Source organism: Emydura macquarii, unplaced genomic scaffold (assembly GCF_026122565.2).
Source record: "Emydura macquarii macquarii isolate MOO-44397 ecotype Brisbane River unplaced genomic scaffold, CSIRO-AGI_Emac_v2 contig_1644, whole genome shotgun sequence".
Taxonomy (NCBI): Eukaryota; Metazoa; Chordata; order Testudines; family Chelidae; genus Emydura; species Emydura macquarii.
In genome coordinates, this window is record NW_027131781.1 from 14,027,984 (window position 1) to 14,044,549 (window position 16,566).

The following is a 16,566-nucleotide window of genomic DNA, read 5'->3' on the forward strand; positions in this document are numbered from 1 at the left end:
GACCAAGAATTGAAGCTGGGCAGCTACGATGCAGTAGGCACCTGTCAATGTGAGCCTGATACTACAGACTTTTTTTTAATAAACTCTTACCCTGGTGTATAGTCTCCCAGGAGCATACCTCTGTCTCTCTCCTTTGTGACTTCAGCACTGCTCCTAGCTTGCTTGTTCCCCTGTGGTATGCAAAGCAATCTAAAATCAGTAAGCGCTGGATTTTCTACTAGGGCCTTGTGTTTTTCAGGCTCAATATCTCACTTGTAATTAATTGTGGACAATACGGTTAGCACTTAAACAACTACCTACCTCTCTGCACCACTACAGTTAGGTAGCTAGATGTATAACTGACTATGCCTGCAGTTCATTATAGGTGCAGAATTACAGGAGCAATTATTTACATCCACTGATGCAGGAGTGGGTGATGCTGCAAACCTCTTTAGTTGTTAACTGTCAGCTTTGAAGAGGTAAAATGCTAGTGTTGCTGGAGGTAGGTAACCAAGGGAACAGTGAGTGCCCTTAATCATAGCTGCAACAGGATTACATAAATCTCAGGCCCCTTTTTCCTTGCTCTCAGGAAATTGAAGTTCACTTCTAGTTTAGGGGTGTCTAAGCTGCTGAGGAGGGGCCTCTAATGAATGGTATGGCAGGTGCATGTTATACTAATGGCTCAGTTACTTATATGGTCCCCATTCCCACGTAACTGAGCCTCTCACCCTTAATGTGAAGTATGGAAATACTTGTACTTCATTTTACAGATGGGGAACTGAGACACACAGAGACTAAATGACTAGCTATTTTTTTATTCCTTGCTTTGTGTGGCAGATAAAGCGATACTATGAGCCAGAACCAGACCTTTTGCCCCCACTGAAACTTGACGGATGTATCATAGCTCAAGGAGACCAAATCTTTCTGCAGGAACCACTGGTAAGGGATATACAGTGTACACTGCCCTTCAAAGCTCATTCATTCCATGGGCTTTTAGGTTTGCAGTGGGTGACTCAAGTCACTCCATCTTTCTCATTAAGCTCAGCCCCTGCTGGCTTGGAGAATTGGAGACCAGGACTGGGAATTGAATCCAATTCTTTTGCAGTGAACTTGGACAGGTAACATCACTTCTTCTGCCTCAGCTTTCCCATCAGTAAATTGGGGATAATATCAATGCTGTTATAGGGCAAACTTGATTTAATGTTTGTAAAGTATGGATGGTAGTAGCCATACAAATAATGTGATTTGGCTGCTGTTATCCTCTAGTGAGCCAGTCCTAGTCTTGTCTCCTGCAGATTAGTACCAAGTAGTACAGAAATACAGGAAAGGAGTCTGTCTCTTCCCTTCTGGCCTCGTTCCCTCAGCATGCATTTTCGTCCATCATTCCCTCCTAGTCTGAGGGCAGATTGGAAATTTCCAAAAATTCACAGGATTTCAAAAGTGACTGATTAAAATCCAGCCTTTTTTTTTTCCCTGAAGATGCTTCCACTCCATGCTAAGCGAGGTGTGACTGGGAAGAGAGCAGAAGCTTCAGAAATGGTGAAGGAAGCCCCTTTGAAATCTATTGTCTACACAATATTGTCGTCTAATATCCCTTAAATAATTCAGAGATAGGTTGAACAGCAAGCCTTGTGACAGTGGGTGGCAGCTATGATGTACGGCTGTAGGTAAGGATGTAGGTGAGCTGAGAACTTGTGCTGAGAGGTAGGTCCTGTGTTGGAATTCAGAGTATATTGCATTGTTAGAAGTTCAGACATGGGGTTACAGGACTACAGCACTTTGGTCTTCTATTTTAAAGCCTCAGCTGTGAGTGAGAAACACTCAGATTCCCATAGATTATGAACTTCTGAAGCATGTTGTTGTGGTTTTAATGCCTCTAGCTATAGTGGTCCAGCCTGTTGTGGAGAATGCTGTTCCATTGCACTAGTCTCCCTCTCTCCAGCTAGAAGGTTTGAAGTGATTCCACTGGCTGAGCCCTTATTAGCACATGAATTATGATATCCTATGTGACTGCCTTCTCCAGGCCCATCTGCTCAGCTGTATCCAGCACTGCCTAGCCTGGTACAAGAGCACTGTGCAGCTGCACCACGAAGCTGAGGAAGAAGAGGAGGAAGATGAAGACTATGTGGGATTCCAACAAGATCTTGAAGAGATGCTGGACTCTGTCACGCGGCGAATGATCAAGAGTGAACTGGAGGACTTTGAATTGGTAATTCAGATTTTCTCAGCAGGGCCAGGAGACGAGAGAGATTCTTAATTCCTGTGGGGTTTTAGAGGGGTTTTTCACTTCTTCATTTTGCCTCTTAGGATAAATCAGCAGACTTTTCTTTGTCTTCTGGTGTTGGTGTGAAGAACAATATCTATGCCATCCTGGTAATGGGAGTCTGCGAGGTCCTGATTGAGTACAACTTTAACATAGGGAATTTCAGGTAAGGTGTCAAGTCCTATCCTTTACACTCACTCACTGATGAAGTTAAGAGGAATTCTTTAGCTCTTCAATGTGTCTGGGTGTGTCTTCAGTGTACATTGAAAGTATAACACTGTGCCACCAACTATAACGGGAAGAGTGAATGACCTTCTTGTAGCTCAGTCCCTGCATATCATGGTACAAATTTACACCCAATGTTAGGGACAATCTTTGTTTTGAATATCATTGTATTGGTTGTTAGCACAGTTTGCTAGGATTTTGAAATGAGGAAGGTGGCTAAGCCAGTACGGACTGGATGGGACTTGAGCTGTCTATTGGAAGAATAGGGAGCTTTTACTTGCCACAGAGATGTCATCGGAAAATATCTTCCCTAATTTTGGATTAATAAAAGATCACATGAAGAAATTGTAGCATTTTGGTTCCTATCATCAGTGCTTTCTACCACCTTCTTGTGTTGTTGCAGCAAGAACAAGTTTGAGGATGTTCTAGGCCTGTTTAAGTGTTACATCAAACTCTCTGAGATCCTGAAAGAAAAAGCTGGGAAGAACAAATCACCCTTGGCGAATAAAACTGCCCGAAGCTTCCTTTCCATGAGCTTTGTGTCGACTCTACTCACAGCTTTGTTCAGGTGAAACCGTCATGGCCTGTGTAGCTCTGTCTTGTGAGGTTAATGTAACGTATACTTCTGTGATGTTTGTAGGCTGCCTGTCTTTTTGAGCAGTACACATTGTACACACATACACAGGTGCAGCATGTCACTTCTGCACACAGTCCCCTTTGAGCACTCTCTAGACCAGCCTCGTGTAGGCAGGTGCTGTGCAAGTTGGTCCCATGCAGCCTCATGACCCTCAGTCCTGACCTGTACTTCCTCCTGCTATTCATGTCCTGGGCTAAACCCTCAACTGCACCAGTGCCCCTTAATGCTGACCTGTGGGGCTTCTGTTCTTCCAGTCCTAGGCCATCCCCCCACCTGAGAATACCAATGACCTTCAGTCCTGACATGCAGCACCCCATGGTGTTCTAGTTCGTGGCCTCTATTGAGCAGACTCTGCCACTTGTACTCAACTGAGGATTTGAGTGAGGTTGAAGAGGCTGCTAGAACTCTGGTTTTTGGGTATTTGCTACAAGTGGCTTAAGTGAAGAACTGGACTATGTTGCTTCCACCCTGAAGAGGATTAAGCTGTTTTGCTGTTGGGCTAGAGACTCAATTATTTCTTTTAGATGAAAGTTCAGATTCTGAAGCGCATTTATGTGGCAAATGGAGAAAGAAGGGTTATGTGGACACACAATTACATTCCGCATTGGGCCCTATGTGGCACACCAAAGTGTGCTCTGGTGTGCTGAGGTGAAATGCTTACAGCCTAGCCCTCTGCATTGCATTTAAGGTGTGTTCCTATCTAGGCTCAGAGGTGTGTTTAAAAATGTTCGTCTGACTCTTCAGAGATAGTGCCCAAAGCCATGAGGAGAGCCTGGCTGTTCTGCGCTCCAGCAGTGAGTTCATGCGCTATGCTGTCAGTGTGGCACTGCAGAAGGTGCAACAGCTGGAGGAGACAGGACAAACAGATGGACCTGATGGACAGAACCCAGAGAAGATGTTCCAAATGCTCTGCAAAATCACTCGGTGAGTCACTATGTAGCTTGGAGACTTGAATCTGGACTGCAAATATGTATTTTTATTAAATACCTAAAACTCTCATGTGAAATTTTGAAAGAGCAATAAAGTCAATGGCAATCATTTGAAACTGTAATTAGCACCAAATTATAGCAATATTGCCTCCCATGTCTCTCAGACATCTGAGCAGCAGACACCTTGATTTCTCCACCAGAGTGAGTGATAGACCAAGTAGCATAATGAGAGACAAGTAAGAACCATTCCCTGTTAAAACCTGATTGTCAGTCCATTTCTGGTACTTAGTTTATTATTCGCAGTAAGAAACTAGAATGGCTACAGGCCAAACTTCTCAGGTCTTTGGGAAGCAATTTAGTTTGAACCCAGCTCCACTTACAGTTTGAAATAGTTAAAATTGAAAGAGGAGTTCGCTTTTCACTTTTAGCCAAACATTGGCTGTTTCCCTTTGAGTTTAAAACATTAGTCCTGTATCTTCCTCATTCCTCTGATGGTAGAAAGTAGATGACCATCTAATACCACTGTGATTAGAAGTCATTTTTGTATAGTATCATAAATGTACATGCTATACAAACATATAAAAAGAAACACATTCTGTTTTAAAGAACCAATAGTCAGTGTCTGATCCTACAAACTCTTACTTGTGTGAATAATCATTACCCATTTGAATAGTTCGGTTGAAGTGAATGGGATTACACATGTTTTCTAACAACTACCCATCTGAATAAAGGAGTTTGCATGATCAGGCAGTAAATTAAACCAGAGAAGGGTCATCTCGGCAGGTAAAGGATTGTGTGGAGAGAGAAGTGATGGGAAGTAGGAGAAGATAGCTGGAAGAAGTGGGCTTGAAGATGGGAAAAGAGAATGCTTGGTGATTGAGAATAGGAAAGCTGTTACATTACAGGTCCCCCTCATACCAAACAATTCACATTCTTTGAGATTTCTCTGTTTCGTTTCTCTTTTCTGTACATTCTATGACCTGTCCATGCAGAGGGTAGCCACCTGAAAATGCCAAGGTCAGGATAGGCTGCAAAAGGAGAGCAGATTTTCCCAGCACTGGTGGGTGACACTGAAGTCAGACTTCCAAACCAGCCACAAACAGTGCTTCTGATTCCCCACACTGGTTATCAAGAAGCTAAAGCAAAATATACACAGCCCCCTTTACTGCATTTCAGTCTCTGGCTCCCAATCAGCCACTAGGTCCAGTAAAGAGATAAGTTATTTAAAACTCTATGCTCTTTACCAAAAAGGTTCTCCTGATCCCAAAGGGTCAGCCACATTACCAAATCAATAGCAGTTTGGATCTTACCCAAAATACCATGCTGCCAGTCAATCCTTTAGTAACTAAAACTAAGGTTTATTAAAAAAGGAAAGAAATAAACTAAAGAGGAATGTTAAATGATTAAAGCCATCAAATACTTACAAATGATTCAAAAGTCCATACATATCAGATTTCCAGTAGAATTGTGGAGTATGCAGGCTTGTATAGTCCCTCTGGTGTACATCCAGTGTCAGTCCTTTGTTTCACAGCTTCAGTTGTAGATGAGTTGATCCAGAGGTAGGTGGTGGCTGAAGGCTAAAAACTGACTGAAGACAAAATGGATGTGGTGTGCAGCCACTGCCTCTTATGTCCCTTGGCCTTTGCCATGCTGCTTGCTCGTGGAAATTTACAGAAATAAGATGGAGTCTAGGGTCACATGAGTAGGTCCTGATGACTCATCAGGTGTATCCCTGGCTTCTCCCCCCTGGGCCCATTGTACCTGTGAGTTTCCTTAATGGGTCATTAAGCAGGCTAGTGCTGCAGCCATCCGGTCTGGGGTGTCACCCAGAAACACAGCACGAGTTGATAAACAGATACATCAAACGTATCCATAACTTCCAAAACACACATGACACATGCACATAAACAATATCATTATACTTAGCAAATTATAACCTTTCTAACGGTACCTGACATGGCATATCTCACATGAATTTTTGTAATTATGAAATATTGATGTTAAATATTATAAATGGTCCCCCTAATCCAGTCAGCGTCACACATTCACAATCTTATTTATATAGAGCCCAATACAGATATCTGGCACATCAAAAACACAAACAGTAGGGTGACAAAGTCCTTGTGGGAAGGAGCATAAATCTAATTGACAGATATGACACCAGTGATAAAGGTTCAGGCATGTGGGTGGGAGCAAACTGCTAGAGAGGGTTGCAAGGCCATGTGAAAGGGAGTGAGTTTTAAGGAGGAATTTGGAGTTGGAGAAGGAGGTCAATGGGCACATGGGGAGAAGGAAGAATTAAAATAATCAGATGGGTCAAACAGGAAGAATGCATAGAAAAGCGTGGGTTTGAAGCTTGTATCAAAACTAAATCTGCCTTTAAAATGAATCTTTCTTCCTCAATTGTACTGAAAAAATCCAGCTGGTAGAGTCCAGGACTGGCTTTACCCCAGTTCTTGTGCTGTGTAACCAACTATGCCAGAGTATAAGAAACTAACTCCCCACCCAATCCTTACAGGGTCCTGCTATGGAGATACACTTCAATTCCAAGTGCAGTCGAAGAGTCTGGGAAGAAGAAGGGCAAGAGCATCTCACTGCTGTGCTTGGAGGGCTTGCTGAGGATATTTAACACAGTGCAACAGCTCTACAAGCCCAAGATCTCACAGTTTCTACGGGCTTTGGGTAGGCACTTTGGCTGTGATAGACTAGGTCTGCTCAGTCCTAGACTCTCACTGATGGGGCTCCAAGTGCTGTGGAGGCTTTGCATTGGACCCCTGGACAGGAAGAGATTAGACCTCATGTCATTCAGTAGTGACAGCAGTTCACTAGTCATTGAGCTCCATTTGGCTTTCCTTTCCTCAGGCCAGTCCCAGGGATTTGAGGGCTCAGCAGAAACAAACAAAGAGTCTCTCTTGGCTGAGCATGATTGGAGGGCTGGCATGGTACTTTCCTGTTTGAAATCTGCCTCAAACCATCCTTTTTGCCCTCCACAATTCTCCAGTCTGTTTTCCTCAGACTTGTGGCCTTTACCACTGCAGCAAAGGAGAATGTGTGTGCATGGTCGTGTATGTGTCTGTACTAAAAATCCTGTGTTCTGGCCTCAGCACCTAACTTGGCATCATCTCTAGCCTCTCTCTCTCACTCAGATGTTGCTAATGATGATGCAGAGGAAAAGGAAGATATTAATGTCACCGAGAAAGCTGCCTTCCAGATCCGACAGTTCCAGGTAAGCAGCAGAAATGTCACGAGGTAGTGAGTGGTCTGATAGCATCAGTTAACTTGGGGATACCTTTGGATGTTTTGCATAGGCTATTAGCCTGCTACCAACTGAAAAGAAAATGTCTGGTGACTGACCCACTGAGTGAGTCACTGACACCTTCAGAAGAGTTTCACACGTTAGGAAGCTCTGTAGGACTTAGTGCAGATTGGGGCTGAGTTAGGTGTGTATAAGGATCTGTATCCCTCCCTTATGTGGTCTGCATAAGAAAGCAGCTGTAGGGGTTTGAGGTACAGTACACATTGTAAGAGCTTCACTAAAGTAGAAACTACTGCTTGTAACAAAATCAGATGTTCACAGATAAGTTCTAAAAATATCTTTTGTAAGAAATTCTGCTCTCCTTGAATATTGGTGCTGCCTGTGCTAGTGGGGGGACTGCTGATTTCTTTACATGTCCCAGTCTCAGAGGCTTTTAGTTACTTGCCTCCTAAAATGGCCCAGGCATGCACATGTACTGGATTCTGTCCTTCCTTCCCATGCTCAGAGGTCTCTGGTGAACCAGCTCAGCAGTGCTGGAGATGACTTCAACAGCAAGGAAGCCCTATCACTTGTGACTATTATCTCCACTTTGTCCAAGCTACTGGAGCCCTCCTCTCCGCAGGTACGTAGCAGAGCAGTTAGTGATTAGTGAGAATGTGTGTGATGCTGATACGGGTGGGGTATGAAAGCCCATTACACGTGGGGAGAAGGTAATCAGCTTGGTTTGATTGCAGACTCCCAGATGGTGACAAGATTTTGAAATGTTCATTCCCCTCTGTGCTTGCAAGCAGACCAAATGCTGCCAGTATAACTAACAGCCCAATGTTAGCCTACAACACTGAATGCCTTCAGGAATGACACTTACGAACTTAGCCTTCCTAAAACGTGAGGGAGCAGTAGCATTGGCTGGAACGCTGCATAATGCAGGCAGATGCTGTACGTGCTTCCCTGTGATACCTCTACTGATTCTCCTTTATTATTTGTATTGCGGTACCACCTAGAGCCCTTACCCCTATTTTGCGGGGCGTTATACAGTTGTGACAAATAGACAGCCCCTCCATCCTTATGTCCATCCTGCTGCAGCAGTCCAGACCCCTTGCATAGCTCTGCTGGTGCATCTAAATCCTGACCTGCAGCAATCCCCGCCCTTCTGCAGAAATCCTGGGCACCTACTACCCTGGACCCTGCTACCTGGCCTCCTGACTAGTAGCTATTAATCATGCCAAACTGTGGTGTTTTTTCAGTCTGGGCACAGATCCACTGGGGGCCCCTCTAGCCCCAGCTCTTCAAGGAAGAATGGTTGAGTGCCTAACCCCTCTCACACATATACAATGTTTAAAGGGCTAGAGTGGGGGAGACCAAATTTTACACAGCCAAAGGCCATATTGAAAATTTTGCCAAGAGCGTGAAGGCCTCACCTACCTCAGATTAAATGGAAATAGACTGTAGTTACTCTTCTCCTTAGTAAGGGGCTGTGTCCAGGGGAGACCACAGACCCTCATTCGCAATGAATGATCTTGAAACAAGCATCTATCACTCTTTACTAGGTGAGTTTCCATTGTAGAATTCCACAGACCCTGTCTGGGCATCTTTCTGCTAGCGGTGCATCTGTTCGTTTTCATGGATGGTTGGCTACCCTTGTGCTAAGAGTATTACTTGAATTCAGATCAGTTTTCAGTTTAGCATTGTCTTTGTGACTACATTCATGTAAAACCCTTTTCCCCTTGTGTAGTTCATACAGCTGCTCTCCTGGACAGTCAAAATTTGCAAGGAAAACAATCTGGGTGAGTAAGATTTTTGGAGTAAATTCAGACTTGCGGTACTAATGTCAATGGACTTGCAGCTGCTCATACTAGGTCTGAATTTGGACCTTTGATACTGTGCTCCTGAGTTCCTCTTCCTTTCATCCCTTTGATGGGTTCAAGTTCAAAGCCTTGTTCTATTGCCAAATGCAATAGATTTGCAGAAACTAGTATGGGATATGGTAGGGCCACATTAGAGTTGTCTTTTATGGTTCTAACAGGCTGAATGTTGGGTATATATCTTTCATTTTACCTCCCTCCCTTCCCTCAGTAATATGTCAGCTGCCCAGGACTGGATTTTATTCTGTAAAGATAGCCACTCTCCTTGGACTCTGTGTCCTTGCTTATGGTCACTCGCCTGCTTGCTGATGATTAGAAACTCCAACATCTCCCCTTTTACCTGGAAGTGCATAGCATCTGCCTCCTAGTCACCATTCCCCTAGGAGTTGGAAGGATCCAATCTACCTCGTTCCCCCTTGAGGTATATTCTGTTTGGAATTCCTCACGTCTCTATCTTCCTGATCTGACTCACCCAAATCTAAGGGGAATGGAAGGCAGGGATGTCAGGTCAGAGCTAAGGCTGTTTGTGGAAATCTTAACTGTGAATTTCCTGACTTCCAAGCTCCAATTTTGTAACTACAAGGTTTTAATAAGGATTCAATGCAGTGTGTCTCTGTACAGCCTCAGTTATCTCTCTCTCTCCTGAAAATGTCAGATACAGTAATGCATGCTTGATCCCACCTTTGTGCTAGTAGGATGACAGTCCTTGAAAAGCCAGTGGAGTGCCATGCTTGGTGACTGTTATTTCCTCCTTTCATGCAGAGGATGCCCCATGCTGTAAGGGTTTGCTGAGCCTGCTCTTCAGTCTCCATGTTCTTTACAAGAGCCCCGTCAGTCTGCTGCGTGAGCTCGCCCAGGATATCCACGCTCAACTTGGAGACATAGATCAGGTGCGGATCAGAGCCCCAGCACTCAGTGTAAGCTTGGCATCCCCTGGTTCTACTAAGGCAGAATTGGAGCGTGTCTTTGTACAGCATCCCTGGAGGAAGCCCCAAATCCATGCAGCATTGTGAATGAATCTAAAGATTTGCTTATCAGAGACTCTCTCTTTCCCCACAGGATATGGAAGTGGAGAATCAATCTCATTTTGCTATTGTGAACATCAAGACAGCAGCCCCTACTGCCTGTGTGAGTTGGAACAGTGTGTGTAAGACCCAGTCTCTGCTACTACTGTGCAGCTGGTGCCATGGCTCACCTTGATACATGTGGGCTGCAGATCTCCTAGTGTGCTGTGTTCCAAAAACCTGTTTTGCTTTCTTTTTTCCTTAGCTGCTGGTCCTGGGTCAAGCAGAGAAGGTCCTTGAAGAGGTGGATTGGCTGATCAAGAAGCTTAAGAACCACATGGGATTGGAGACAGGTAAAGAAATAGCCCTCTGCTTTCCAGTGGCCTTCGAGCTCCACAAAAGAAAGATGAGGATAGGTAGCAAGGAAACACCTCACCATTTTGAGCTGGCATCAAACTTACTAAGACTGCTTCTCAGCCTCCATGGTGAAGGTGCCTCCCTTGTGCTGGTCCCAGGAGGGAAATGTAAGAATTGTCAGTATTTATCATTCAAAAATCCATACACTGATTTTCTCTTCCTCCTCCTCTCTCTCCCCCCCCACACACACACACACACACACACACACACTTTCTCTCACATGAAGATGGACATTTGTATTGTGTTGATTGCTGGGAACCTGGGTTTTGGTATAAATACATGCAGACTGCATTTGACTTCAGGAGAAAGCTGCATGTCTAATTGTGGTGGAGAAGGGCAGGAAGGGTCACGGGACTGAACCTTATGTCTAATGGGAGGGCACAGGGAGCTACTGCTAGTTCACTGACGAAAGCAGATAACATCTCTGTTCTGAGAAGGACAGAAGTGGGGGTTCCTTGAGTGCCACTTTTAGCAAAACTTGCAGATTTTTACTTCTCTTCTGTGTGTATGTGGTGTGGATGCACCTGTCTCTTCGCTTTTTAGAAGACTCTTCTCAGGTATCAAGCCAGGTCCAGCCTCTGGAGAAGGCTATAATCCTGCAGCTGGGAACCCTGCTCACAGCTTACCATGAACTCATGCAAACAGCCCTTCCTGCAGGGAGCTGTGTGGACACTCTGCTGAGAAGCCTCAGCAAGACATACACCATTCTCACCTCCCTCATCAAACATGTGAGTGCTCCTGTGTTGAACTGGCAGGGTGGGATTTATACACCTCTGCCCATCCCCAGCAACAAGCTATCAGTGGCAGAGGCTCATCTGGGGCTTGGGATTGTCAAGATGATGTAGTCATGCTAGTCCTACTCACTCTCATCCAGTGGCTGCATGCACATGAGTTTCCTGGCCTCTAGGCGGTGGTTCTGCCAGCTAAGACAAAGAGGCATGTCTCTACTGCTTAGTGGGTAGGGGCAGAGCTGTGCTGCTCTTGGCTGGGAATGGCTTTTACATGGCTTGTAATCCTTCAGGCCCCTCGTTGGAGAGCCATGTGTCTATGCAGCCTGCACTCCTTGTCTCCCCCCATCCACCCGATACTACCCATGGCTTGACACCTTGGAATGTAGGAATTGGTGCATGAGGACTGACCCAATGGCCCATTTAGTCTGAGATGAGGTTTTGGAGGAAAGCAAAGAATTCCCTAAGTCCCTGCATGATGTGTGGGGAATGCTTCCTCTGCCCCACTGGTGACCAGCTTTACACCCTGATAGTTCCAGTAACTTCCATCTTAACTAGTGTGTGCTGCAGAGGTTCCTCCTGTAAGCACTCTTACAGTGCAGTTTGGCTGTCCCAAAGGCAACCTCACAAACATCTAGGCTGCACTGCATTGAACGTCTCCCTGCTCACTGTCCCTTCCTTTCCCTCCTACCGTGTGCACAGGACAGGAGCTTTACTTTCCCACTCCGAGTAAAGTTTGTTTGACTGCCTCAGAAAAGGGTAGCCTTCCCCTAGATGGGGAAGCAATCAGCCCTCTGAGCACAGTGAGCCCTTCATGTTGCTTTCACCTGAATTCCCTCTCCCATGGGCCCAGTGGGCTAAGGAGTGGCACTGAGTGAACTGTCTCCAGCCCTTGCCTGAGAGGACTGGTTTCAGGGGATGATTGGAGGTGCCTGAAGGAAGCTCACTCTTGTATTTCTTGCAGTATCTCCAAGTTTGCCGCAGTGGCCAGAGTGCAGTTCCAGGGAGGCTGGAAAAGCTGGTGAGTGTCACCCTATTGTACTAACTGAGGGATGTGCACGCTCTCTCATGCCAAGAATAACATTGGCATCTCTGCTCCTTCATAGGTGAAGCTCTCCGGTTCCCATTTGACTCCACAGTGTTATGCCTTCATCACGTACGTACAGGTAAGAGACCTGAGTTTTCTGTGAAACACCCACTTCAGTGCTGAAACACGTATCAGGTACAATGAGAAAATCGGCACTGCCTGTGCTTCTGAACCTCCCTGGTGTGGCTTGAGGTTCTGATCATTCCAAGCTTCAGCTCATCCCATATAAGCATGGCAAGAGACATTCTTCTCAGTAATGAAGGGATTAAACTTCTACACAGACAGAGCAAGAATATTGATTTCAGCCAGGGGAGGGAAGGGGGAAGTGGCTAATGTGCTGGTCTTTAAGCCAGGTAATAGATCATTTTCTATTGATATGCACGTGTGGATACTGACATGTGGCTTCTTTGGGCAAGTTTGGTATTACCATTAACAGCAAATGGAATAGAGACTCCAAATACAACACAGCCACGCACCATGTACACTAATATAGCTGGCAGTTTCTGTTCAAGGTGATGGTATGCTCAGGATTAAGGTACTTTGACAGATGTGTGTCTGTATGGTTGAGCAAGGGGTGCTTCAGGTCAGGACCAAGGGGCATTCCCAGAGCCATATAGGGGAGACAAGAGCTGGAATTACAGGGGGAGCTGTAGCTCAGGCTTAAGCTTTTTTGGCTGAGTGGTGTGGGGGAAGCTTGCATAGACACCTGTCCCTAGTTCTGGCAATGATAGGCTTCTCACTTTTACAAGTGTCCAAATCCCTCAACATGAAACAAGGGTAGTTTTTTGCCTCTTTTGGGTTTTGGAGATCCTGTCATTCTGACTTCCTGAATCAATGCCCTTCTGTCCCTCAGTAAGCTATTAACAGTGCACTTAGCAGGGTAGAAGAGAGATTAGTCTGCCATGACTTGGTTCTGGGCTGTTCTTGCTAGCCCTGTGATGCTGTGCCCTGTGTTCTTCTTTCAGAATATCCACAGTGAAAGCCTGAGCTTTGTCGGGGAGAAGAAAAAGAAGAGAGAGGATGAAACTGCTGCAGTTGCCACAGTCATGGTGAGCTTGACTCACTCACTGTTAGAATCTGGTAGCAGGGACTAGAAATGCAGTGTTGCCAACTCTTAAGATTTTTATCATGAGGCTTATGATATTTGGTGTGGTCTTAAAGCTCAGTCTCCTGAAGGCAGGTAAATACCTTAGAAACTCAGCTTTCTTTTAAGTAAAAATGAAATTTGTAGCCCTCCTGGCAGAGGAGGAAAGTTTGAAAATGTGACCAAGTGCACTCTAAAGACTCAAAGAACAAGGCAAATAACAAGAACTGACTTATAAAATCTCATTTTTTGGTGCCTGACTGATTTTTGAACATTTGGGGTTGGCAATACTGAAACAGAAATGTGCTGACTGGCTCTTTGTGCTCTTGGAGTGTCCTTAGTTTAGTACTAAATTGAGAAAGATGGAGCATTTCATTTAACTAAATTAGGTCAATAACTGGAATTGAAAGTGATTGATTTGGAAAAGTCTGAGGGGGGCTAGAGGGTTAGTCATACTGATTAAAGGTGCATGACCCTTCCTGGCCCTTCATGTTCATCAAAGCACTTTGCTATCAGCTGTTATGTTTAGAGCTGGTCAAATTTCATACACTCCTGTGACGTTCAACCGAATCAGTGCTCTGATGGTAAAAAGCAGTGAGGATAGTGAAGGCAGTGATCCTCCTCACTGCTCCCTGAATGTAAAGTAATGGCGCTAAAGATATCATGTACACCTTCATCTGGAACTGAATGCTGCCTCGTGGCTACTTACAAGGAATGAAGGTCACATAATAGAAAATAAGTGGAGCAGAAATGCAGTGAGAGTGTTGGAAATGGGTGCTGCCTAAAGGAAAAACACAGCTTGAGTATGGTCAGAAGAGTTCAAAGCCATGGAGTCCGCTCCAAAGGTACTTCTGATCCAGTTAGGTTCATTATTGTTTTCAAACTAAGTTGGCAAGGTTTGGCGTGGAGTTGATTCTTGATTCAGGGGAAGGAATGGTGTCAGTGGTGTAGCACTGAAATGGTTCATTGACAGTCTGGGGTTGTCTTAACCAGAGATGGGCTAGTACTCCAGTAATGATACATTATGTTCACCATGTCCTCTGAAGACAGGATGAGAAGTAATGGGTGTAATCTGCAGCAAGGGTGATTTAGGTTGGATATTAGGAAAAGCTTTCTAATTATAACGGTAGTTAAATTTGGAAATAGGCTTCCCAGAGAGGAGAACAAACACCTGTCAGGGATGGTTTAGGTTTATAGGGTCCTGCCTCAGCCCAGGGGACCTCTCGAGGTTCTTCCATTTCTATGACTATGTCCCTTGACATGAGAAAGTGGAGTTCTGTATAATAATGCCTTTAAGCAATTGTGGCATTCTTAAATAGGGTTTAAAATATCTTTCATTTGGTTATGGAGATTCAGGCTGATGCCTGCAATTTGAGGATCATATATCAATGTGTGCATTGTTATCTATATGGGCTGCTCACACTGCATTGTTTACTATGGGAACCTTAAGTGTTCACTTCCAAACTCTCCTTTTTTTGTATTACAGGCCAAGGTGCTTCGGGAGACCAAGCCGATCCCAAACCTGATTTTTGCTATAGAGCAATATGAGAAATTTCTTATCCATCTCTCCAAAAAGTCAAAGGTAATCTGCCCTCCTCTCCCACAGTCTGTGGCTCGGTGTGGCTGAAGGGTAGATGACATACAAATAGCAAAGCAGCATCATTATGGTGCTATGGAAGGCTGTCATGCTTCTATTTGCTTTTCTAAATCAATGTCACTACTTCTGTTACCAATGCAACTTGCCATAGAAGGAATTAGTCATCATGGCAACTTTCTCACAAATTTCTGGTCTGACTTTCTAGTCTAAATTGATGTTATGTTCAGCCAGCTGGCATTAGTACATGCACTTGGAGAAGCATAAGCTTTCTGATGACTTAACCATTTAGTATTTTCTTGTTGAGTAGAAACTGAAAGAGTTAATGCCATTGTTATGCCCATTCATCTCAAGTCCAGTGAAAGAACAATTCCTAGCCAAGGCTCTCCACTGAGATGACATCAGGGTAATATACACATTTAGGGTTCTGCACATCCCAACCCCCTTAAAAAACCTGTAAGGTAGATAGCTTTGCCCATTTGAAAATGGGGGCAGTGGATGTTGAACACACTCAGGATGAAAGCCTCAGGCTGTCACCTAGACTTTGCCAGTCACATGTCGTCGGGAGGAAAGTGAGCTAGACTCTGCCCTGGCACGAAGGGGAGGAGCAGGCAGTGGTAGAAAGCTGCACTATAACAGATGTTAATGCTGTAGCATCCTCTCCTAGTACTCAGCCTTGAAATGCTCATTTTCTTTCGGCTGCTGTAGGTGAACTTGATGCAGTATATGAAGCTGAGCGCCTCCCGGGACTTCCGCATCAATGCGTCCACACTAGAGAGTGCGCTGCAGGAGCAGAATACTGAGGATGCTGAGAACGAGCCAGACAATGACCAGGTCAGACCTCTCACAAGAGCAAGTGATAGTGATTGGGCTCGAGGCTGGGCTTTCCTTGACAGTGTGTTAAATCAGCATAATGTGAGCCTGCTCTAGTTCTGTCCTTCCAGGGTAACCCCTAATTTACTATCTGCCTCTTTAATGAGTGAAATGCTAGAGACCTGACTCTGCCATCTCTAACATGTGACATTGCTGCTTAGCCCAACACTTTGGCCTGAGCTAGTTTTCAGTCAGTATGCCAGTACCACTTCAAATGAATCAATATAAAACTGAGGTATTGTATACAGTACTGTAACTACTGATTTTCTAGGTGGGGAAAAAAACCAACTTGGTTTGCATGGTATGACTTGGGCCTTTAACCTCTTAGTGCTTCATGACTCTAGGACTGTCAGCGTTAATTAAGAGAAATCTATAGAGTGGCACTCATGCTGTACTTTGTAGACCACTATAGAGAGAGGAGTGTGTGCAAGATGAAATAACGATTAAGAAATACTCTGCAGAACAAAACCTCAAGAGAAGCATTGCTTCTGTGTGTGTGTGTATTCCATGCGTGTAGTGTAGAGGGGTCCTTTCCTTCATTCTTAGTGAATGCAGAGCAGCATATTGGCTATCCTGAAGCTCCACAGGAATGGAAACTGTTCCCCTCTGACTGATGCATGTGTGAGAG

General features: G+C 44.8%; 1 protein-coding gene across 1 annotated transcript in view; it reads left to right on the plus strand.

The window, feature by feature from the left end:
- FANCI (FA complementation group I) overlaps positions 1 to 16,566 on the plus strand; it is a 35,402-nt gene that overhangs the window by 18,099 nt on the left and 737 nt on the right. The window contains exons 20-37 of the mRNA XM_067555675.1: positions 817 to 918; positions 2,003 to 2,188; positions 2,287 to 2,408; positions 2,871 to 3,035; positions 3,849 to 4,028; positions 6,552 to 6,715; positions 7,180 to 7,259; positions 7,795 to 7,911; positions 9,022 to 9,073; positions 9,914 to 10,041; positions 10,211 to 10,279; positions 10,421 to 10,508; positions 11,116 to 11,300; positions 12,265 to 12,321; positions 12,407 to 12,466; positions 13,353 to 13,436; positions 14,958 to 15,053; positions 15,774 to 15,899. Of these exons, the coding sequence (XP_067411776.1) occupies positions 817 to 918; positions 2,003 to 2,188; positions 2,287 to 2,408; positions 2,871 to 3,035; positions 3,849 to 4,028; positions 6,552 to 6,715; positions 7,180 to 7,259; positions 7,795 to 7,911; positions 9,022 to 9,073; positions 9,914 to 10,041; positions 10,211 to 10,279; positions 10,421 to 10,508; positions 11,116 to 11,300; positions 12,265 to 12,321; positions 12,407 to 12,466; positions 13,353 to 13,436; positions 14,958 to 15,053; positions 15,774 to 15,899 (2,061 nt within the window). The remainder of the gene's footprint in view (positions 1 to 816; positions 919 to 2,002; positions 2,189 to 2,286; positions 2,409 to 2,870; positions 3,036 to 3,848; positions 4,029 to 6,551; positions 6,716 to 7,179; positions 7,260 to 7,794; positions 7,912 to 9,021; positions 9,074 to 9,913; positions 10,042 to 10,210; positions 10,280 to 10,420; positions 10,509 to 11,115; positions 11,301 to 12,264; positions 12,322 to 12,406; positions 12,467 to 13,352; positions 13,437 to 14,957; positions 15,054 to 15,773; positions 15,900 to 16,566) is intronic.